Below are 24,904 nucleotides of genomic sequence, written 5' to 3'. Positions count from 1 at the left end.
ACGCCCCATATTGCATATTCATAGCAGAAAAAGTACTAAATGGATAAGAGGCGCTATTTAGCACGTTTTAAAGACCAAATCCTTTTTGCACGCTGTTGTTAGATCAGTTTGTAAATTTTTTAGCGTGCGCAGTGATATAGCTCACGTTTTTATACACGCAAACCTTTGATAGATCCGGCCCATAGCTGTACAACGCAACAGCTGTACAACATGTCAACAGGTGATTTTGAACCTTTTCAAGCTTTGTGTAAATGCAGGGAAGAAATCAATGCATAGATGTGCCAAAATGTTCTTCTGAATCCAAAGAAAGCTGAATTAATTGTTTTTTGACCAGTGGAAAATTTTTTTTAAAATGTGCAGACATTCATCAAATTAATCCAGCTAGAAACCACCAATAAAGCTCTAAATCTGGGTGCAGTGATGGACTCGGACCTGATCCTTCAGAGGCTCATAAAAACAGGAAAATTTGCCCTTTACCACTAAAGAACAGCTGCAGCTGATCAAGAATGCTGCTGCCTGCGTCCTAAAAAATATTTGAAAATACCTCTGTATGTCTATAAATCATATTGCTCCAAACACATTGATATGTTAGTGGATCAACCACCCAGAGCTCTCAGGTCTTCAGGCTCTAATCTGCTCTGCACACCCAGAATGAGAACCAATCATGCAGAAACAGCTTTTTACCTCTGCCAAGGAGGTTATGCTTTTAGGAGTTTGTCTGTCTGTCTACAGTAAAACTTGAAAAGTTATGAACAGAATTTAATGACAAATTATACCAAAGGTGCACCTCAGTCCAAAGGAAAATCAATTGAATTTGGGTGAAGATCAATAAAAAAAAAAAAAAGATTATTTAACATTATTTGGAGGAACCAGCAGTTCCCCCCTAAACCAAAGGGTGACATCAACAGCTTCGTGCATCAGACTCAAAAAGGTCCAGAAGTATCAAGCTAAAGACAAAAACACAAGAAAGGAGAACCATGCCTCGTTCAAAGTCTCAATCTGCTGATCAAAGAAGTGAGTGAATAAAGGAGAGAGCAGAACGAACACCAGGGGCATCACACACACACTGTCCTTTATTGATAAACTTGATAAACGACTTTAAGGAAATTCAATTCAATTCAGTTTATTTATATAGCGCCAAATTCACAACACATGTCATCTCAAGGCACTTTACAGTTCAACCAGATCACACAGTCAAATTGATACAAAGTTTTCTTTCTAAGGAAAACCAGTTGATTGCATTGACTCATTGACTCAAATACAATCCCTCACACTAAGCATGCTTGTAGCGACAGTGGAGAGGAAAAACTCCCTTTTAACAGGAAGAAACCTCCAGCAGAACCAGGCTCAGTGTGAGCCGCCATCTGCCAAGGCCGACTGGGGTTCAAGGAGATTGTTACCAGAGTTGCAGCTCCTGCCAAGGAAAAAATCATAAAAATTTGGTAAAGATCCAGATCATGTGATTCGTGGAGCTCTGTGCTTCTGGAGTACTTTGCTAGTTGTTTTTAGAGTGGCTTTGATTGTGCTACCTAAACATTTTTAGTAAAGAATCCAGTCGAATGTTTCTTTCTTTTTTAGTTTTTTCTTAATGGCAGCATAATGAATCGTCTTGCTACTGAAATGTGCTCTAGAAATAAACTTGCCTGGCCTTACAGTCCTCAAGAGCCCCACCTAGGGGTGAAACTTCACTTATTGCTTCTCTGTAACCTTCCTGTTTGTTCTCCACATTTTAGCCATTCAAAGTTAGAAATGCTAGTTTGCTTTGGACAGTGTCCCACTGCACAGCTTAAAATGCTCTTGAGCTTTATTGGAACAATCTAGGAGAAATTTCATAATTTCGCAAGGCATACAAATATCTGACAGAGCTCAACAATTTGGAGCTTTGAGGTTTGACATTTCTTTAGATCACATCTTACTTTGCTGCTTTTGGTTATCATTATTTATTTATTTTTTGTCAGATAGATTCCATCTAAGTCTCTCCTAACAAGGCCTTACCAAATGTAAATATGAGACCAAAAGAATTTTAATTCATTGTCAAAAGCAACAACACATCAAGTTTTTGTGCTTTCAAAGGAGGGAAATGACAACAAAACATCTGCAGGCACATGTTTGGAGGATAGGTTGTAGACTGTGCAGCAGGGCAAACTTAAAATATCGGCGCTATTAAACCTGAAAGTAGTAACTCCTGCGAGCTGCAGCCATAACTCCCCTTCTCCATTATTCTTTTCTTTCCCTCACAGTGTTTGTTGGGGAGCATGGGACACCTACCAAAACGATACTGAAAGTGAAAATCCTGCAGTCCACACATTCACTTCTATGTTTATTGGCTTTTTAAATCAGGTTTTCATTCAAATCTTCTATGGGTTATATTATGTTCTGATTGCCTTGTAATTTGGTGCCAAAAGAAATGCTGGATCGTTGCTGAACAAATTGACTTCTAAAGGCACCAAACCTTATTTCATCTAGTCAATCCATTACTATGTCCAGGCACTCCATGCTAACACCCCCTCATGAATTTCTGTTCTTATCAGAGTGGTCAATTACTCCTTTCTGTGCTATCTCTCTCCATCTGGTGGAGCTGGATCACTCCAACTGGTACATTTCAACCCCATCGGCTGAAACTGCTCCGAGCAAATCAGCAGATAAGGAGCTAAAACAACCAGATAAGAGACGCTTCCTAATTCGAAGCAGCTGAAAGGTAAAGACGAGTCACACTTCAGTGGGATTTCAAAAGATGGGAGCAGATACGGAGACGTGCCTCGGATCTTTCATTGTTCTCCGGTTCCTGTTTCTGTTGCACTGCCAACAGTCCGTAAATGACTTTCAGAAACACACAGGGAGACCAGGTGGTCAGCGGAGCTCCAGCCAAACTCTAATTTAGCTGTGAGGTATCACAGAGTGTGCTCACTGCAGACCTATTGGACCTGATTGCAAAAACAACAAATAAAGGAATTATTGTGAGCACAGTCGACAATCAGAGAGTCGAGGCGACATTAAGGTCCATAAAGGCCCACTGTCTGCTGTTCTGGCATTTGCTGAATTGATCTATGTCAACAGGGAACAGCTTTACTGAGGCCCGCTGTGACTTATCGACAGGCTCGTCTGTTGCTTTGTTGTCAGCTGATGGTCGGTTGGGGAAGGGGGTCTAGTCAAATAAGGGTGAACACATTGAACACGCAGGTCAACACTAAGACAATGGAGGAAGGAGCAGAGGAAAACGTTAGCACACATTCTGATGAGCCTCCCAAAAAAGTTTATTTTGGACGGTATTTGCAGATTTATAAGTGCTTATGAAATCCAACATATGTCCTGCACCAAGCTAAAACTACCCAGTTGGCCACAGGAAATCAGTATTGAAGAAAGGAGAAAGAAAACTTTCACACTGTGTTCCTATTTGCTTATGTATGTTGGCTCATTCATCATTTTGAAATCATTTACTTTGGAGCAAATTTGCTGCTTTGCTTAAACTGAACTCCTGGCGTATTGGTCTGAGATAAATTAACCAAAAATATGTTTGTTGTCTGTTATTTTATCTCAGACCAATACTAAACCAGATTTATCCTAATTAATCAATTAATTCAGTAGATGAGTAATTAATGAAGAAAGAGACTGAAATATTCCAAAGCACCCTTTGATATTCTAGTTTTATTCAAATAATTGAACAAGTAGTCAACAAATTAACTGATTAAAAAAAGGTTGTTTCAACCCATTTCTGAATAAAGAAATTATGTTTAGTGTATGTTTTATGTAAAACAACAGCGTTTACTTCCTACAGGACAGGTATATTACTTAAAGGCTTGGTTTATATACATGATATATACATGTAGATGTAAATATAAATATTTCTATAGATTCTATATATTGAAACTGGATATTCCAAAAAGAAGCTTTATGGATCAATGCAGGAGGTGTGGAGATAAAAAAAAACAAAAAAATTTAAATGTTGAACATTGTTTTCAAATTAAAAATTCAAATTAACCTGCAATGAAAAGCATTACACAGAGAGATATCCAATGTCCTTTTAAATGTAAAAGGAGGTTTTAAACTTAAACTTAGGGTTAACCCTAACCCTAACCATTTATTTCACTGATTTTTTTATATACACTCTTTAAAGAACAAGATCCGTCTCCTTTTGTGTTTCAGCAGCTCTGAACCTTTTTAAGCTGTGCTGTCTTTTCCGCTTCCATCCCAGAAGGACAACAGGATGTAGTTTTAGTTCCTAAACAGTTAAACGCTTGAAACAGTTCTGCAGGTTTTGTTGCTGTTCAAGGTGTTTTCATGCTGCATGATGCATCTGGCATAACTATTATTTAGAGCCTTTAACAGATTTATTTGATTGTTTGATTTATTTTGCAGATTTCTATACAATCTGTTTATCATGCTAAAGGTGTCCTCCACCAACTGTATTTATTTAGTAAAATAATCCAGTAAAATATCTTTATTAAAAAAGGAAAACCTCTAAATGAGACACTGAGCTGAGCTCACTACCTTTATTTTTTTTATTTTTCCCCCTCCTCTGCTCACATCCTGTTTTTCCAGTTCAGGACAGATCACTACTCTTCACTGAATGTACTCACATCCTTCCCTCTTCAAGAAGTGTGCTGTAAATATCGCAGCAAACAAAGTAACAGAGTGCGCTCCTTCACTTTTGACCCCTGAGTTCCTCAGCTGGCGCGGTGTCCAAGCCTTCTACACTTAACAGGAATCCATTTCAGCCAGTGTGGAATGTAAAGTAGTTAAGGATAGAGGTCCCATCACCCCAGCGCTGGATCGAATAAGGATCAATATATTGATCTGTGAACCTCTGACCTAGCACACGTCCCTTAGTAAAAGGGATGGTTAGTACCCAGATCAATTCTTCCTCCAAAGTGGGATTATCCGGAGAGGAAGTCTGGAAAAAGACAGAAAAACTAACCTTTTCTCCAGCAGGGGAGAGAAAGCAGGCGGATTAATATGACTGCAAGTCTTTCTAGTGTTTTATTTATTTACTTTTGACTGTTTCATAAGTTTTCTTAATGTTTCTATATTCTGTTATTTACTAATTATTATGTATTTGCATTTTAATAACCTATTTCTGCACTAACCCAGGGCAAATTAAAACTTATAAATTTGGTGAAGATATGAAAGATTTGCTTTAGTAATGGAAATGAAAGCTGACACAACTCAAGAAATATAACAAAACGTTCCGTTCTTTTGGCTACATATAACTGCCGATTTTAATCAAGCTTCACAACGTTCCAACAGTTTGTCAGCTGCTGCACCAGAGAAAACAACATTTTGGACTTGTTTTATGTAAATGTCATCTCTGAAGTAAGACATCCTCTTGGGAAATCAGATGACAGTCTTTCTTTTCTCTGCTCAGAGTAGAAGCCACTTCATAAGAGACAACCTGCAATTATCAGGAAGATGAAGAAGCCCTGCAAGGTTGTTTTGAGGCTACAGACTGGGATGCACTGTTTGCGAGGACTTCAATGCAATGACTGAGTGCGAGACTGACTATATAAACTTCTGTGTAGATAACACCATTCCTACTTGGACAGTGAAATACTTCCCAAATAATTAACCATGGATCACAAGTGAGCTGAAGGAGCTGCTTAACAGGAAAAAACAAGCCTTTAAGAAGGGAGACAGGGAATTAATGAGTAATTAATGACTATACAGAAGCAACTTAAGGTATAAATAAAGAGTAAGTTTATACCTTAATTTGTTTAAGGTATAAACAGAGTATTTTTTTGTATAAACAGAATAAGAGAAACCATACAGGAAAGAGCTGGAAAACAAGCTCCAGCAGAGCAATATCCGAGATGCATGGTCAGGATTGAAGAAGATGACAGGCTTCAACCAGAACGATGATCAGACATCAGCCATCATCTGCTGGAGTAACAGCATCAGAAAAAACGACTTGAAAATGCTCAACAAGCTAATAAAGTTAGCCAGCTCTGTTCTAGAAATTCCTCTAGAAACTCTGGAGATCATTTCGCACAGAAGATTTTTCATAAAGTGAAGAAGATTATGGACAGCAGTGAGCATCCTCTTCAGAAGATTGTTAAACAACACAGTGTCTTCAGTCAGAGGCTCCTCCAGATCCGGTACAACACAAGCCTCTACAGAAGATCCTTTCCTGCCTACAGCTATCAACAACTACAACACCTGGATACAAAATAACATATGAGTTACTGCAACATTTAATTTTCCTTTGGGATTTATAAAGCATTTTTTAATTGAATTAAATATTACTGATGAAACTTTCAATTGAATTAATGTTGATTAACGTGATAAAGATTTTACATTACAGTCACCACTATATGTTAACATCTGCATCTCTTATCCTCAAAGCTAGGTTAGGCGAGGGCATTAAAGACAGGGGAAGTCCATCTAACTGACAAAATATTTCACATTGCATTAATCAATAGATCGAACATATGAGAACATTTCTGTTCTATGTTTGACATTCAACTATTGTTTAAAGAAAATACAATAAGTATGACAATATGCCACACAACACTGGTGGACATCCAGGAAACTGACATCAAGGCAGCTGACTCTTATAAGTGTGTTTATGTCAATGATAAAATGTAGGTGGAATGAAGAGGAGGAACAGACTCTTCCTGCTGAGGAGGGGGAGATCTTTTAGAGTTTAGTGAGTGCTCCCTATCAGCCATTGTCTATGGTTTAGTTTCTAAGAGTAACAGCTTATCTACAGCTTTAGATCAGCTCATTTTGACCCACTCATACACAGATTGATAAAAATATATATTTAAAAAAAAAATGGTTCGGTTTATTTTACACTAACCTCAAAAATTCTCAACTTGGCAAAAAAGTGAAGTGCATTAGATAATCACCAATTGTGTGACAGATGTACCATGGTTGATGGTAACAAACCTATCAAAACACAACCTTATATTTGGGGCCTAAACTGATAGCTTAGACTTTCCGGCCATATATATATATATATATATATATATATATATATATATATATATATATATATATATATATATATATATATATATATATATGACTTTATAATAGTGATCATGTTCTGCCTTCAGTTCTTACCCAGAATCCTCAGCTGCGTCACAGCTCCATGCAGGCCAAAGAACATCCAGAGGGGGCGGGAGTTGTCCACACACACCTGCATACCGACATCGGTGCCGTTGTGGCTGAGGATGACCTCCCCTTCTTGGTTAACCAGGAAACCCAGGATGTCGCTGCTCTGCAGAGGAGTCGGTACCCGGCACACGGCCCAGAATTCTTTCCTGTCCACCAGAGCCTCTGGGTTGTATGGCAGGTCGCTGGGGCGCAGTACTGCCGGGTCGCAGGAAGTTACCCCATAGGACAATGAGCCTGAGCGTGCCGGGCTGGACTTGGTGACCTTGATGAAGACAGTCTCTCCAGTGCGCAAGGGCCGGTTGGTGAAGACCAACGTCCGCTCCTCCCGGGCGTGCTCAGACCGTGCCACGGTCTGCTCGTCAAGCGTCTTGATGTTTGCACCGCGAAGTTGGTGGAAATGCAGGTCGCTCTCCAGGGCAGAGGGCAGCATGGAGGACTGCTGCGAGTTTAGGGAGTTCTGGGGGATGGGGCAAGAGGAGGACGAGGAGGAAGCTGAGGCCAGGTGGAGGGTGTGGCGGTGAGAGTGGGTGGGGCCTCGCTCCTCCTGCTGCAGGTTGAGATCACACAGGCTGATGGAGAGGCGGGAGTCGTCAGCTTCACGCCGAAGGGAGGAGGAACGCACCGTGGTGAAGGAACGTGGTCGCAGACAGTCCGGAGGAACGATCTCACTGTCTGCAGGAGGAGAGGAGGACAACATGAGTGAGAGCAGCAGTCAAAAGAGCTCTTATCGCCCTTTATTTTGATTAGCAGTTTGCCTGCAGGCCGGCAGCAATCAAGTTTCCAGTGAGCTGAATAACAGCAGTTCATAGAAGGGCTGAATGTGCTACCACACTGACACAGAGAGGCAACTCATTGAAGATTCATCTGATAAATGCAACATTGTCTACAGTGTTTAGCAAAGATATCCATACCTGTAGTCACATAGGAACCCAAATCAGAAAAATGCAAAAATCTATCAAAGATTATCACACTTTCTAGATTATTGATGTTTCTTTCTACCAGTTTGATCAAATCTGGAGACAAAAATGTCCAATTTCAATTTGGATAATATCCCAAACTTCTGTGAACATCAGTTTTCAGGTCTATCCACAGATTTTCGGGTAGATTTAGGTCTTTTAGTGGGCCATTCCAACAGATAAAAATGCTTTGGTGTAACGCATTAGACATACTTGGTAGCACTGTTCCCAGCCATGGATGGAAATTAACATTGAACTGAACATAGAGAACAGTCTGGTGTAAGTAGTTGGACCCTGATGGCAAAATTTCTTATCATGTCATTCGTGTTATATGTGAAAACACCATTTTGCTGCCCTAAATGTAAAACAATGTGTTTTACATTTGTGCATGTTCCCTATCAAACCTAGCTTCCCAATAGACTATAACCATACCTTGGAGCCTGGTGTTTACTTCAAATATGTATACCGAGTTTTCTGTTTGAGAACACCAAAGAATCCCTCTGTCATCCATTTTTCTGTAATACTGCGCCATATTGGGCAGGTATCCACAAGATAGTTGACAGACCAAATGTTGGTCCAAATTAAATGAATCAACCTATTTTTGCACAAAGCTAGGATTCTATATACAAGTTTCGTTAAAAATGGCTGGATGCAAAGACATTAAACTCCTTACATTTGTATTTGCTTGAAATGTTAAAAGTTACGTATCATGTTCAGGACTATAAATTACATAGAGGTTTATGTTTAAAATGGTCAACAGGCACTGAGGGCTGAGATGCAACAATTAGCAATAACAAGACAGTAAAGGTTTTATTGCTTATATTTTATCTAAAGTAATGTAAAGTATCAGATATATTCAAACTAATTCAGTTTCTTCACTTCCTATCACATGATGTCCCTGCTGAGAGCCATTTATAACTGACACTTGTGTGTGTGTAGTGACAACAGAGCAGAAAGCCACTTATGATGCTGTCCTGCAGCTGATTGGCACGCAAAACAAAGTCAGACTGTTTCGAACAAGATATCTGCAAATAATCTTAGAAAGACGTTGCTAAATCTAGTCATTAACTACTAAAAAATATTTTTTCTATGTTGCTTATCTTTGTTTATTGTTTATCTTTCTGGATAATAAAATGTGGTTTAAAGCAAAAGTTTTTTGTTACATACTGTCATGTTGAAAAGTTGGCAATTCATGTCAGTTATTTTCAGTATTTGAGTTAAGGGGGGATGAAGGGGGGGATGGCATCCCCCTTCTTAAAACAAAATCTTAAAAATCATCCCACTTCTTAAATCACCATTCCCCCCATACCATCCCCTGTGAGATTTTATGACTGAATGTGTAAAATGTCTATTATATATTAACCGTAATGGCAGTAATAATGCCATTTGAACATTTGGTGGGCTGTTGGCTCACGAGTAGCTTGAGCAAAATAAATCAAATTAAAGAAGTGTCCTACCATGACTATGAAGCTGATCCCAGTGGGTAATTAGTCCCTAACTATGTAAGTGCAGTGATAGCCATGCAAGTCCAGAGACTGACTGCAGTTCTACTGTAAGGTGCTTTGGTCAATGTCAATGACCGGAGTACCTGACAAGTAACAACAATGCATATTGCTTTAGGTTAATAGTCTATATTAATTAGAACAAGAAGACAAGAAGACAAGAACAAGAAGACTTCTAGAATGATATGATTTGCACAGGTGAGACCAAAGTAGAGACACATAGTGATTCTTTTCCATAAAAGTACATAGTTGTATTAATTTGATTTTTTTTTTGTTGAATTAATATGCAGCCAAATAAGTCTGATTGCATAAGTTTTTTCCTAGTACCCCATCCTTCGTTCTTTTTCTGTTTTACACTTATTTGTTTGCTTATAATAACAGCGGAGGTTTGACAATAAGCATGTGTGCAGGGGGTAAACGAGGAGGTAGCCTATTGGAGCTAAGACAGTTAGCACCTTCCAGAAAAGTGTGAAAATAATAAAGAAAAGTCCAAGATCCAGATTGAAACAATGCAAAATAATTTGGTTCCAAGAGGAATGAGACTGGAAAAGTGCTGAGAATACACTCTGAATGTTGGTGTTCACTGATGCAGGAGCTGCAGGAGTTATTAAGCCCATTTTACAAGGTCTATTTCAATAAATGAAATACTTGAGAGATTAAAGGATACCTGTGAATATTACTTTATGTGTTACTGATGTAAAAATTAAAGGAGAATTCCGGTTTTTAACACTTTTAGCCCATTTTCTGTAGTGTCCAGGATGAAATCGAATGATCGACACCAAAATTTTGACAATTGGTCCTGTCTCTGCTTTTTGGCTCATTTAGAATCCACCCCTAGCTGCTTCAGAATGGCTTCCATAGTGCATGTCCGATAATGTCCTTAAAACAACCTTAAACGTTCTTTTTTTAAAATATGCTACTCACCGGGTCGTCAGCGCTGTTCAATGACGTTCCAAAAAAAGTTTCGTAAAGAAAAAACGTTCCTGTAGTGTTTTATTTAGCATTTTGTAAATCCCATTGAGTTCTGTTGGAATAGTCAATATTCCGCTGCCACCGGAAACGGAAATGGGGCCTGTTTACACAGTTGTAGTCTTTTCGCTTCACTCTGTGTACTCCGACGTCGAGAATCAAGAATCCACCTTTCGTATTCCATTTTCAGAGTTTTTTAAAGTGTTTAACAGAGACGTTAGCACCTCGACGTCGGAGTACACAGAGTGAAGCGAAAAGACTACAACTGTGTAAACAGGCCCAATTTCCGTTTCTGGTGGCAGGGGAATATTGACTATTCCAACAGAACTCAATGGGATTTACAAAATGCTAAATAAAACACTACAGGAACGTTTTTTCTTTACGAAACTTTTTTTGGAACGTCATTGAACAGCGCTGACGACCCGGTGAGTAGCATATTTTTAAAAAAGAACGTTTAAGGTTGTTTTAAGGACATTATCGGACATGCACTATGGAAGCCATTCTGAAGCAGCCAGGGGTGGATTCTAAATGAGTCAAAAAGCAGAGACAGGACCAATTGTCAAAATTTTGGTGTCGATCATTCGATTTCATCCTGGACACTACAGAAAATGGGCTAAAAGTGTTAAAAACCGTAATTCTCCTTTAAACAAATGAAGACAGTACAGCAAAATTTAAACCCTCACCTGAAAAAAAACCTTTCAGCGTCAGCAACATTACTAAATGATACTTAGGAAGCCATTGCTCTCTTTCACACTAAAGAACAATATGTTGACATTGTTTTTGCAAAGACCTTCCTTTCTAAAGTGAAGCTAAACAGAATAAGAAAGCTGCTTTTTTTTTTTTTTTTTTTTTTTTTTTTTTTTTTTTTACAAAAAAACGGCTATGGCTAAGTTTCCAAAGTAACCATTTTGGCACAGCTGGCATCATCTGTATATTTTCATTTTTTCCATTTCTAGATCACTAATGGCAATGAGGAGAATTTAATCCAAATATTTTGGGAAACTATTTAAAAATTCAAGCACACATGTCTGCGCCCTCAGTTTCACAGCACCTAGCTGTGTGTGGTTGGATTGGTTGATTCTGACTAATCATACACTAATTAAAACTTCATAACCAGGATCAATGACTTCCATGTGGCGATGGAGGGAGGGCTCATGTCCGACCCACTTCACATGATAGCCTTACTTGCTAGCATTAGAGGAGTTTTTAAAGCTTCCTGCTTTATCAGCAAGTCTGGAAATCTTTAATTTCATTTGGGAATAACTTTAATTGTGTTTTGCAAAATCTAAAAATGTTTGTGCCGGCTTGTAGCCTAAATTCTACACTCTAATTTGATATGATTCATTGCTATATTCTTTGTCATTAATGCATCATTTATCACTGTTGTAGTTGAGTAACTTGATGAGGTACTCTCCCTCGGGTTCAAAGGGTTAATGGATGCACAAGTAAACATTCTTTTTCTTTTTTTTGAGTTTTTGCGGCACTAGTGGCTCATTTCTTCGACAGTAGGCTGATAGGAAAGGGGGAGAGACATGCGGCAAAGGAGCATAGGTCAGATTCAAACCCGGGTCGGCCGCGTCGAGGACTAAGGCCTTATTGATACATTCTTATTAATACTGCTATTGATAGGAATGCTTTTCTTAGTCTCTATAAATTACTCCTAGACTGACTGGTTTCTTAACTTGATGCTGTGACCCTGTATGCATTTGCAAGGAACCTGAATTTACTTTGCCCTGAGGAGGATTCACTGGAACTTAAAGCCTCTGACAATCAGTTTATATAATTTATATCACCTTGACCACACAGAGCTGTTGGTTTACAGCAATTGTGGGCGTTACATAGTTCAGTGCTAATGCCAGCACCACCTGGTGCCACCTATGTTTATATCTGCTCATTACACCTAGTGCTGGAATTCTATTTAGGACTAAACCCTGTCTGAATGATGCTCAGTGTTTATAACCTTATTTTCTTTCAGAAAAAAAATGTTTTTTTGTCTTTCTGTGAAGGTATATAAAGAGAAAATCTTAATTTTTTTAATGTTATTTCCTCATTCTAATCGAGCTACATGCAAAACTTAATAGGATCAGGTATCTGAGAGAATTCGTGAAATTTTAAAACTTTTCTTCATTATTGTCAAAAACTAAAACAAGAATTGTGTCTTTATATTCTAAAATGATCTTCAAGAGACCAGCTTAGCCTTTAAAATGTAACTCAAATTAAACATTTCAACTTTAATTGACAGGTTATCTTGTCACTTTTTCAGATCAACTCACAAAAAACAGCAAATCACATCTATTCACCTCCCCATTTTGGTTTGTTGGTACTACAGAAAAGACCAATGAATTATGCAGCGCTGTCACACAATAACAGATAATGGGAAAGCCGTAAATGTTTCCAGGAGAGGAAAATAAATGAAAAACACAAGATAAAGTCAGTCTGAATGCTAAGTGTTATTTATTACAAAATACAGACTCATTGCATGTTAAGCAGCCTGCGTGTACCCACCTCAACCACAAGCATGTCTATATATATTCAGCTCATGTCGATGCCTCAGTTCTTTCTCAAAGGCAGTGACTCACATCATGCTTGATGCTTTAAATGTGTAAAACTGAACGGCAGTCGACAGTGTTTGATCCTCTGATTTTTATGCACCATGGCTGAAATCCTCTTTGATCAAGTCTCGTTTGCTGGAAAGATTAGACGGCAGCGACGCTCCATCAAAGTCACATTTGTCATCATATATATATATATATATATATATATATATATATATATATATATATATATATATATATATATATATATATATATATATATATATATATATATATATATATATATATATATATATATATATACATAATTTCCTATTAACCTGCAGCAGAAAACTGTGGTTAATCTTTAAAGGGACTCAGGCCTTTCAATTGTGTTTTAAATGGAGAAGACGGTACCTTTGGTGCACAGGGTAGTTCCCAGAAACTGCTAGTCAACCATTAAACACCTCTGCTCAGAAGTTAAGAGCCGTTAACGCTCCCAGAGGCAAACAGAACTTTACTCGGTTGAATTTAATCAGTTTCCTCTGCTGTCTGTCCTCACTCGGCCGGTATTAGAGGAAGACCTGATCAAGTTCGTTAAACCTGCAAACTTACACAGTGAAAAACACAAATATAATCCCAACCCTCACACTTTTCCATATTTTTTTTCCATATAAAGCCACAAATGTAATGTTTTGTATAGCATCTTAAATCTTTTTGTTCTATGCAGCAGTTAGTCACTCTGGCTTCACCTAACATTTATCCGACAAAAAAAATGGTGTAGCATTAGGGGTGAGTATTGGCATGGGTGTTGCGATACACAATAGTTGGGTCGTGATACAATATAATCACGATATTAATATATCACTATATATTGCGATATTTTTCCCTGCTGTCAAATTAAATCTAGAGATAAAACAACAGGTGCTGTATATGTTCATCAGAAGATATTGATAATTAACTTTTTTTGGTATCCATGATATTTGGGGATTAATTAGTCCCATCTTCCGCTGTGACTGCCTCAACTACAGAAACGGCGTTGTGCCAAACAGCAAAAGGGCTCAGCAGCACTATCTGCCAGTGTAGCGGTGGCCCAATTTCCCTCATTGTTTTAGATAAAATATTTTTTGTTTTAAAAAAATCGATACTAGGAACTGAAAGGTCGATATTATATCGGGCAGCCAAAAATCATGATACATTGCCAAAACGATTTTTTCCCACACCCCTATGTAGCATATATAATTTTTAGTCTTTTATTGTTTGTTTTTGCCATTTGTTAGAACATAAAGATTTTCTGTTTATATTTACCATAACAACATCATGGGATCGGGATTACAGCACGTTGCCCAAGCATGCAGTTGGTCAACAAGCCGAAGCAATGGTGGAGAGCGAGTGCGGGACTCGCGGGACATCATCCAAAAAGTTAAAAAAAAGGGTCAAGAAGATGTTTGATCCCAAAGTGAATAAAACATTAGTCTAGTAGGAAAACCAGTCTGATTGTTGAAGTAAAGCTGGAGCTAAAGCTCAGGAAGCATTCTAATGTCTCTGAAACCTGATAGACACATGAGCAGTTTTCTCTCTTGGTTTGGTTCCTCCCTCAAAGTGGTAAAGGTTTGAGACACATAAACAGGTCCACAGATAGTAGGAGAGAATCTCCAGGAGCCCTAAAAAGCAAGAGAAGGAGCATGAACTCATGGTTTTGACACATTCGGGGGCCTCATGGTATTAAATCTGCACACATAATTCATTTAACCTCTTAACATCCACCTCATTTTGGGTAATCCTCGCCTATTTTGCATATCCAAATGGAAAAGCAAACAACTTAGGAACAGTAAGTCCACATGACATGTGCAATACATTCATTGAAAGCTAACACCCTCTAGTTTCTAGTCTCAGTTTGAATATATAAATTAAAATTTGGTGAGTAAAAGACAGACCAAGCTGCATCAGGTAAAACATGACTCCAAGTTGGGTTTTTTTTATTCTCGGAAATGATAGGTCTTTTTTGAACAGCAGTAATAAAGACATTCTTGAGAAAAAGCAGGTTTCATTGTATTATATTTGTCAACCACAAATGCAGAAAATTCAGACCTCTAGCGATATCAGTTCCAGAGCTGTGGGGTTTGGGACTTTTGGTGTCAGCATGGAGCGACGTGCAATGGATCCACCCGCTGGTGTGTTTCTCTCTAAAACAACCCTATAAAGCGATACCGCTTTAAATAAACTACACACGTCTTATAAATTAAAACCAAAGAATTAAAGGTCATCATAACGCACGTGACTGGCTGACAGGATGTAGACCGGAAGTGAATCGGAGGTGAGCTTATGGGGAGTATATCTCGCTCAAATCGCGTCATACAAATATGGAGACACTTGTGTCTTGTAGATAAAAACACAATGTAAAGAACCATACCAAACATCGCGGGCTAACAACCGAGGAAATAAGTATTAAAGGTAAATATTAGCAAGATGCTTAGAATAAGCTATGACTAGCTGAATTTTCTGATGTCAACAACCAGACGCTATGGGCGATTTTCTCATCATGAAATATTTTTATTACTAATATGCTGGATTACTTTTAATCTGTGGACCCTTATGGACAAATGGTGTATAACCAAGTGAAGATTGGATTTATAAAACGGCTTCTGGATGCCTTCAAAGGTATATAGTTGTGGCTACTTTGCTTGTTTACATTTTGACATGCTGCTATATCTGTTTTGATTTTGCTTTGGTGCTCGCTGTGTCCATAAAATGATCTTGGTAGTTGAATTGTGGAGAATCTAAGCTTTCCAATGATGTCTAACATGTCTATAGTGGTAAAAATGTTACTGGTGGAATTTTAGGCATTCTTATTTATTACCCCCCTTTAAGGTCCACCGGGTCGCCGGCGACCTCATGCGAGTGCAACAACCAATCACATTCACTTTATTCACTCTTGTAAAGTCGTGCACCACTCGGGAGAATTCTGAAATGCAACGGTTGGAACAGTGGTTTCCCTATAACTTTAATGACTGATGCTTAAAGAAGCCACCTATCATAACCGACAGAACTGGAGCTATTTGTTAGACAACAACAGCAAGAGACAGACATGGTTGCTTTTGCACATAATTGTTCTGCAACTAGTTTAAAAATGTGAATGAAAATAAGAGACAGCGACCTCTGATGATAAGCAGAAGCTTTGAGTCCACCTGCTGCCGAATCCTCCCCCTTTTCTCAGAGGATTCAAAACACATAATCAAATTAGAAGATGTGAGTACTGCAGAGCCCACCATCCCTCCTCCACTCAGTCGTGAATTGAATCTCGATGGGACGGAGTTAGTCAGAGACCTCCAGGACGCACAGCAGGGACTTGATGTACAACAATAACATATTATGGGAAGAGGAATCCTCTCATAGAGAGGTCCAGAGCTGCGGGTCTCCAGTTTCAATAAATGGTGCTGCAGAGGGGCCTCCAAAGAGCCACAAATCGTCTGTCTGTCTTTTATGCATGTCAAGTCAAACTTGGGATGTGTGAAAACAAAACAAAGGATCCACTGGCTTCTTCTTTTATTTTTGAAAATGTTCTGTGAGGTTTTATGTTCCGTTTTAAATCTCTTCCTTTATCTTTATCTTCCGTATCTTATTTTCTACCTTTTTCAAAGGAAGGTCATTTCAAACCTCATTTGTCTTTCTAAGACAGGAGGGGATGCTTACTTTGCAAGCTCTGAACCCTTCCTCTCAGCTCAGAGGAGCGAAGGGAGGGGCTGCAGAACATTTACCAGGCACTCATAAAGGAGTGCACACGGTTTGCACGTGTATGACCTCACCAGCTGCTCCCTGCTTATCGCTCCTGCACCTGCCTTTTTAGCCAATACAATCCCTTTGGTCCTATTGGTCCCTTTCAAATTTAAACACTAGCAGATGCTTGATCTCATTCGTGAGGGACACAATCTCCAGGAGCTGCTTGAAATGCTCAGTGTGCTCATGCAACATGTGATTCTGCCTTAGACCCCAACAAAGCAGAGGGAGTTTGTTTTTTTTCTTTTTCGTTTTGTTGCTCCTGCGAGCGTTTCATGATTACGGTAATTAGGCACCTGTTGGGTTAATCCGTAGAAAATACATGGACAACAGGGACTTTTTTGGGTGGAGCGGCGTGTCTATTTCAGCCCACAGAGGCTCTGGCTCAAGCTTTAAATTTTTTCAAATGGGTGAACAGCAGCGGAGCAGGTTAGTTCATGCTGGACGGAGGGAGAGGATGGATGGCTGTAATGGCTTTGAGAGTCTGAGCAGACAGAACGTGCCAGGGGTTTGAGACCAGCTAGGGGTTTGGAGGGGATTAACTCTCTCTCACGCTCACAGTCTATCTCCCAGGGTTTTATCTTTATCCGACTCTAGAGGGTTTCATCTGATGTCTGCAGAGAAAAGAGTGATCTGACTGAGATAGCGGAGGAAAGGAGAGGACATGAGCAAAGTGTGTGTAGATGTAAAGGGAAGTGTTCAGATGGGATTAACTGAGAAGGCAGAAGGTAAAGTAGGATATCTGGGGAGCTTTGCACTGCACAGATAAAACTGGAGCAAACAGAGAGACAGAAGAAAGAAAAGGATGAACTCAGAAGGGTCTTTATGCTGGATGTTTGTACCCAATCTGGAGACTAATGAAAAAAAGGAGCGTGCAACCAAGGCAACTCAGCCCAAACAAAAAGATCCACCCAAAGGCTGGGTCACGCTGAAAAGGCCTGCTGCCCCTTTATGTTCCCATTTGGTACCATTATTGGGCAAGTGAAAAACATGTGGTGTAGATGAAAAAAAAAATCCACAAATAAAACTTGTTTTTATTTATTTTTATTTAAACTTTGTATTAAATATTTCTATTTCATTTTTTTCTGATTTATTTTTGCAATTTTATCAAGTTTTTCAGATTGAGTTTTAAAATTGTCCTTTTCTTCATCAATTGCTTTTCACAGATTTTCACCTCAAGCACTAAATTCGCAGATTGACCAATAAAGATGTTGTTGCTAATGTCCAGCAGAACAATAGCAATGTATCCTCCTCACTCTGTAGGAAATAATATACTGGGGCTGTTTGGTGGAGCAGTAGGTAGAAAGTGGGTCTTTCTGCATGGAGTATGCATGTTTCCCTGTGCATGTGTCGGTTATCTCCGGGTATTCTTACTTCCTCCCACAGTCCGAAAACATTACTGCTGGGTTAATTGGCTTCTCTAAATTGTCCCTACATGTGTGTTTGCATGGTTGTGTGTCTTTGTGTTGCCCCGCAACAGACTATGACCTGTCCAGGGTGTACCCTGCCTCTCACCCAAGTGCCAGAGATAGGCCCTGGCCCCACCCCAACCCTGACGACATAAACTGGAGAGGATGGATGGATGTTTCACTAAACAATACCATTAATTTTACTGCAAAATCAAGCCTGGTTAAAATGAGAATGCTGTTGTTAAAAATATGGTATTTTTTATTAGACAGATAAAAATATATATATATATAGTATGTTACATATTACTCTCTTTAGGTCCAGTGAACATACAAAAATAAAAAACACAGAGGATGACCTGCACTTCTGCTGTGACCCACACGCAGGGGATTTATCACCCTAATCAGCAGTTGTAGTCATTTAAGGAGGGATCCTCCACCTGCACGGCGTCAGATTGTTGTCTACCCGCAGGGGTAACACATTCAGGCCATTTTGCCAAAACAGACCAAGTCTATCAAGATCTAAGCTGCTTGTTTTTTTTCTCTCTTATCCAGTTTTCCTGCCTGTCTGAACCTGCCCCCCACCTTGGATTCCCTGGCTTTGACCCTCTGCTTGTCTGACCACAATTGCCTGGATTGTCCAAAATAAACGCACCAAGCTTTGCCAACGGCTCAGTCCTAGTTTCAATCTGTGCCTGAAGCATAACATGGGAATATTAAAAGAAGGAATATGACTGTTTTGATATGAGGGGTATAAAATGTGTATTTTGACTGAAATATGTGCTTTTGTTTAACAATGGCAAATGTGCATGACTAAATTATTTTATCAAAATTTCTGTATTTAAAAGTAACAGTGTTCTGAGCATAGCATTTTTCAGGAACATTTAAATTAATTTTATCTACTGTAAGAAAATATATTATGTAAATTTTACAGAAATATTTTTTAATATGTGAGTTTAAGTAAATAAAGAGAAAATACCTGTTAAAGATATAAAAATGTAAGGTTAACAAGCAGTCCGCTGTTGTATAATGTCAAATATAGAGGCAGTTCTTTAAGCTGGTTCAAATTGTACTTTTTACAGAGATTTCTTTGGCAAAAGTTGTATGTCTTTTCTAAAGTTACAGGGAAGCAGCTGTTCCAACCATTTCATTTCCGAATTCTCCCAAGTGGTGCACGACTTTACAGGAGTGAATAAAGTGAATGTAAATGGTCGTTTATCAAGAGGGCAGGATTGTTGTGGCGGAGGGTTCACAAGCAGTTTGGTTGTGGACGGTTTGTCGGAAGCATCTTCCTAACCAGTTAGCAACTTAAAGCTATTAGGTTCCCAATGGGAAATTCCATTGGGACCAAGTAGCACTAAATTGGTGACTTAGAAACGACACTGTCAAGGAAAGCTATGGACAGAGGAAACATGCAAGAGGAGGAGAGTTTAGTGTCGGAGGTCGTGGATGAGTCTCCTCTGTCATCCATTTTTTATTTAGAGGAGGAAAGTGGGGATGAAGATGTTGTGGAAGAGGACGGAATTCAGATGTACAAGCTGACGTATAACTAACTGGCCTGCATAAGATGACGAAAGAAAACCCCAGACAGGATTTGTTTTTAATCGAAATTTTCTAACTTTGGGACAATATGGTCTGATAAAGAGCACATTTATATATTTAAGCTGGAATTATTTGAAATTTAAATATGACTTCCCTATGACTTTAAAGTGTACAGTTGGCATGTTATTTTAAGAGCAGAAATACCGACTCCTTTTGCAGATATTATTGACTTTTTTAAATTAAGAGCAAAGCAATTATTTTAAGAATACTTTTTACTTTCTTAGATTTGTTGCTTCAGGGTAAATCAGTCTCATATGATGATGAGCAATGACAGAAGAGACTGTTACTGATTGGTCACTTGGACCAAATTAATATTTAGACTTGACAATTTACTTTAACAGTTATTTAGAAACTACACTAAGCTCTTAGCTTCTGCCATACTAAGGAAGGATCCCAGTTTTTGTCGGTTATATCAGAAGTGTGCAACCTTGGCTTTGTGGCTCACTAACCATTGCACACTAGCTCTGCTTTATTATGTGTGTTATTCTTTAGTTCTTGTCCTGGCCCCCCTTTTAAATTCTGTCAAGAACCACCACTTGGTAAAACATCAGCAAGATGTGACAGAAATTATTTCACAGAATCATAATTGCCTAACATTCATGTGTGTGACATACACACCAACATGCATGGAAAGGAGTGGAGCTGGAGCAACAGGTGGGAACAGGAGGTGGGAGATTATCAACTAATTTTGTCAAAACTATTTTTCTCAAAAACAACAAAATGACTGTTGCAGGTTTGGAATCAAGCTAGAATACAAACCATCTTTGATGTTAAAACAATAAAAAAAGTAACTTTAATACAATTCTGCGTTTGCTGAACTTAATTCCTATAAATCAAGGGTTTTTAACATTTTCCAGGCCAAGGACACCCAAACTCATAGCTAGATGGAGCGGGGATCCCCTAATATATTGTATTAAATTGTGTTATATCAAACTGGTCCTATAGTCACTCAATTACAGATGGAGTAATGTAATGAAAGTAATTTCCCCCTGGGAATATTTAAGTATTTCTGATTCTGATTCCTGGTTGATGGGACAGGTGTTGTGAATGAAACGGTACCCAGCTTGAAAGAGCTCCTGTGTGTCACTGAATGTGTGCATTGATGACTGAAATTCTGTTTAATACAGTGTGTTGAATTCATTTTAATGTGTATTTAAAGACATTTCAATTAGTGGAAACAATTACAGAGGGGAATATAAAAGAAAAAATCGAATCTACAGAAACTTTCGCGACCCCCATGCAGTTCCTCTGTGGACCCCCTGTTGAAGACCTCCGCTATAAGTAATGTTTTCTTTGCAGTTTTCATATCATTTCTTGGCACACACACACATACATATATATGTATATATATATATATATATATATATATATATATATATATATATATATATATATATATATATATATATATATATATGAGTTCAGTGCTGTTGTGGTGTTGTGAAACGTCTCTCTATCTTCATTCCTCAAAATGACCCTGATAAAATAGGGTCCTTCATCTACGCAGATGATCTACTTATAAAACTTCCAATCATTTTAATCTCTTCTTTTCTAATCTAATTGAAGAACTTCAACCATCCAAAGCAACTGCTGTAAATCAATTTGCTCAAGGGGATTATCAGAGATCCTCTGATAGAGATCTCAGTACAGGGCTAGAACGGCTGTCTAATTTTAGAATGGCGTTTATGAACCGGCATGCTGCCGGCCACCCCTCATTCCTGAATTGCATCACAAAAAGAATATTTAGACAGTATTATAGACTTCTAATGAGTTGTAATCACTTTCTAACAAAAGACAGGGTAGAAAAAGGGTTTGATTTTCCTGTGTGAAGCTTTCCCAGTCTGGCAGGATGGATGGTTTTAAGGATCGCCCCATTGGATTGCTTCTTTTAATCATAAAGAAATATAGAAACACAGAAGAAACAGCAACTAATTGTTCATTAATTACCATGGTTACCCAAGTACAACAGTCATAGTCATTTAAAGTAATTTCAAAATTACTCTAAAAGCCAAATAAGACAAATTCTGATGACTCATTTTTGTTTTTGAGCTTTCCCACCATAAATCTTTCTCAGGCCAAGAATTACAAATCTGTTGGATTTCTTTCGTTTGAAGTGTTGAGGTTTTTACAACCCTACTTTTCCTGAAACTATCCCCTTCCAAAAAAAAATGCCACATTTTCATCTTCGTCTGTTTTGATTGGACGGCCTTTGTAAAGCTTGCTGCCATTAGGAGCGGGGGTCGCCCTTGCCAAGCCAAACACTGAGCTTGTATTAATCAAAGGTGGGAATCATTGCTGCCTTCTCCACTCTGTGCTGGATTTCTGTCACCTCACATGACTGGATGGCAGCAGATTTCAGAAGGAGTTTATGAAGGAAACAGTAATAAAGGAACTGAATAAAGTTGAAAAACTATTGAAAATTGTGTTTCATTTGACTTTTTCTAATATGCAAAATTCTTGTAAGAAAAAAAAAAAATATAGATATATATAGGTTTTTCATCTTTAGCCTCTTGCTAATATAAATTAATTTCATATAAAATAATATTTAGTAATGTTGGTCATTATCCAACTACTAAATTGGCATTTCTGAATTAGCAGCCCAAGAAAAAGCCTTATCGACAATAAACGTAACCATCAGCGTCCTAGCTCCAGCTCAGGAAGCTCCTCCAAATATGATCCAGACAGAGTTCTTGGGAGTCAGTGTTGGTTCTCTCAAAACCAGGGTTGTATTTTTATTTTTTTTTTCGGATGGCGGTTGTTCCCGGTTGTTGATTTTTCCAGGTTTTTTTCAGGCCGGAAGAAACTGTTTCTTACAGTTTCTTCTTGAAGAAACTTGGAAGGTAAAATTTTCTGGAAAGTTTTTTTTTTTTTTCCTGAGATTAATATTTTGCCTTCAACAGGCCCAAATCCATTACCAACCTCCAGGTGGGGTTCAATATTTTTAAACCAAGGTAGCTTTGGGACATGAAAAGAAGAAGAAATTAAAGAAAAAGAAAGCTAGCTGGTGGAATCTGAGTATACAAGAAAGTGTTTTCCTGCCATTTAAAGGCTATCAGTAAATTATCACTTCTGTTTTAAATATGTATTCTCCAAATCTTACGTGACAAGAATGAGCTGGAATACTGAGCTGTATTTTGCTGCTATATTGCTGCTATTCTGTATGTAGAAATGCATTGTTTCAACACGGCTGTTTTGTGACCAATAGTTATTCACTCACCTACATATAAATTCTTAATTTGTTTTACTGTGTGTATTCTCATAAAGATTTCTCCTTATGTAGCCTGGTGGATATAGTGAGTTGACTTTTCTATGGAACTATCCCAGTTCTTCAAAATATGATCTATTGCCAGGACTTTCTTCGGGTTTCTTCAGAAGAAATGGAAAAAAGAAATGTTCTTCCTGTTTCTTCCACTTGTCCTGAAGAATTCAGGCAAGAAACTCAACCCTGCTCCCAAATGCTTCCGTCTCTGGAGAATCGGGTGAAACCATAGACACTGAAGCCGATGGCGTTGCTCGACGTTCCCCAGCAAAGCAAGCTCTGTCACACACATCATAAAATACTCGTCTGCCATGCCGAGTAAGACTGTCAGGCAGGTAGAAGCTGACCACGCTCCTCCATTTAAGGTCATGGTGACCACGGTGAAGCAGAGGTTCACCTGAAATGCATTGGTGTGAACTCATCTTAAGCCTTTTCAAGATTTATCTACATAAACAAAGGCCATCATTTATAAAACTCAATATAAAAACAGAGATTTCAAAAAGTAAAATAAAAAAAAGGATAAAATGAACTAAAAAAAGTATGTATAAATGTAAAAAATACAATTTAAAAAACAAAATGAAATAAAAAAATCTATCTGGGAAAACAAAAAGTTTTTTTTTATGAAGAATTTGTTTTAAAGTTTCATTTTTTTCATGTGTGTGTTTTTTTCTAAATTCATTTACAAAACATTTTCTTTGCTTCCAACAATAATGGAACAGAAACATTTTCATAAACTGAAAAAATATGCCTGAGGTGTTAAAAGTGAAAAGTTAAAGCATAGCTAACTTCAGTGCACAGTGTTTCTAAAAACGAAAAACAGGAAACGAGGTAAATAGAGTAGCTTTTTCTACCTTTGGGCCGTGTTATAATACAGTGAACAGATAGTGGAAAACAGATTACAGTAATTAATACAGGGCTGATCACTTAGGTTATAAGGCTGATCTAGCAGCGGGAAGATCTACTATTTCAATCAGTGGTGACATCCTGTCTCATCATGCAGTGACATCAGAGATAACCTGTTATCAGATGTATAATGTTCAGATGCAGTAAAGGTTATAAGGTTTCTGAATGATTTCCTCTGCCAATCTTTTAGAGTGACAGTGAATTTTAGCTCTCAGGCGGCTTAATTAGATGTTATTCTGCCCGTTAGGAGCTAAACACATAATCCGATCCATCCCCGAGGAAAAGGCTCTGCAGCTGCTCTTTGATGTTTCCACCAAACCCCGGAACGTCAGCATTCCAGATAGGGGACAGAGATTGCCTCTCCTCCCAGACACCATGTTTTTTCGTATAAACCAAATTAACTGCACCAGCTTCGTCGTGGTGACAGCTGGATTAGACCTGTTACCACCCGGAGTCGGCCTGGTGGAGAGGTGTTTGCAGCCCCGGGTCTTTCCAATCAACCTTCATCCCATCGTCCTCTAGGACAGACCCATGCAGAGACCGCCCTTTTTGATTAAACCTCCGCTGTGACTGACTCATGCAATCCGAGTCCTGCAGGCTTCACAACAGCTGGAATTACTCAGTTGCTCAACCTCGCTCCCTGTTTCGAGCGAAGTCCTGCTGTGTGCACGAGTGTGTGAGTGTGAGAGTGACAGCTAACCTAGGGAAACACGATATATTAAACGACCTTTGTGGCTTGTTTGATTTCAAGCTTGCGGGGACAGCTTGAGTCAGTCCAAAACACTGTGCTCTCACCATCCACAATATCTGATTTGCCCCATTTAAGGAAAAGTATAATCAATCACCATGCACCTGAGGCAACAAAGATGTTCCCACACCTGAC

At 38.6% G+C, this 24,904-nt stretch overlaps 1 protein-coding gene and 1 long non-coding RNA gene across 3 annotated transcripts in view; one reads left to right on the top strand and one right to left on the bottom strand.

The window, feature by feature from the left end:
• The window catches only part of neurl1aa (neuralized E3 ubiquitin protein ligase 1Aa), a 125,063-nt gene that overhangs the window by 14,781 nt on the left and 85,378 nt on the right, over positions 1-24,904 (bottom strand). For both annotated transcript variants that reach the window (XM_038283169.1, XM_038283170.1), the window contains exon 4: positions 7,060-7,785. In XM_038283169.1, the coding sequence (XP_038139097.1) occupies positions 7,060-7,785 (726 nt within the window). The remainder of the gene's footprint in view (positions 1-7,059; positions 7,786-24,904) is intronic.
• LOC119782275 lies at positions 17,097-19,160 on the top strand. The gene is made up of 3 exons (XR_005280650.1): positions 17,097-17,280; positions 18,018-18,110; positions 18,813-19,160. It is a non-coding gene; the product is annotated as an uncharacterized LOC119782275 (long non-coding RNA).

Source organism: Cyprinodon tularosa, unplaced genomic scaffold (genome assembly GCF_016077235.1).
Source record: "Cyprinodon tularosa strain WSP-4 unplaced genomic scaffold, ASM1607723v1 ctg190, whole genome shotgun sequence".
Taxonomy (NCBI): domain Eukaryota; kingdom Metazoa; phylum Chordata; class Actinopteri; order Cyprinodontiformes; family Cyprinodontidae; genus Cyprinodon; species Cyprinodon tularosa.
The sequence above is the reverse complement of the archived record's forward strand: the minus strand, read 5'-3'. Positions and strand labels throughout refer to the sequence as shown.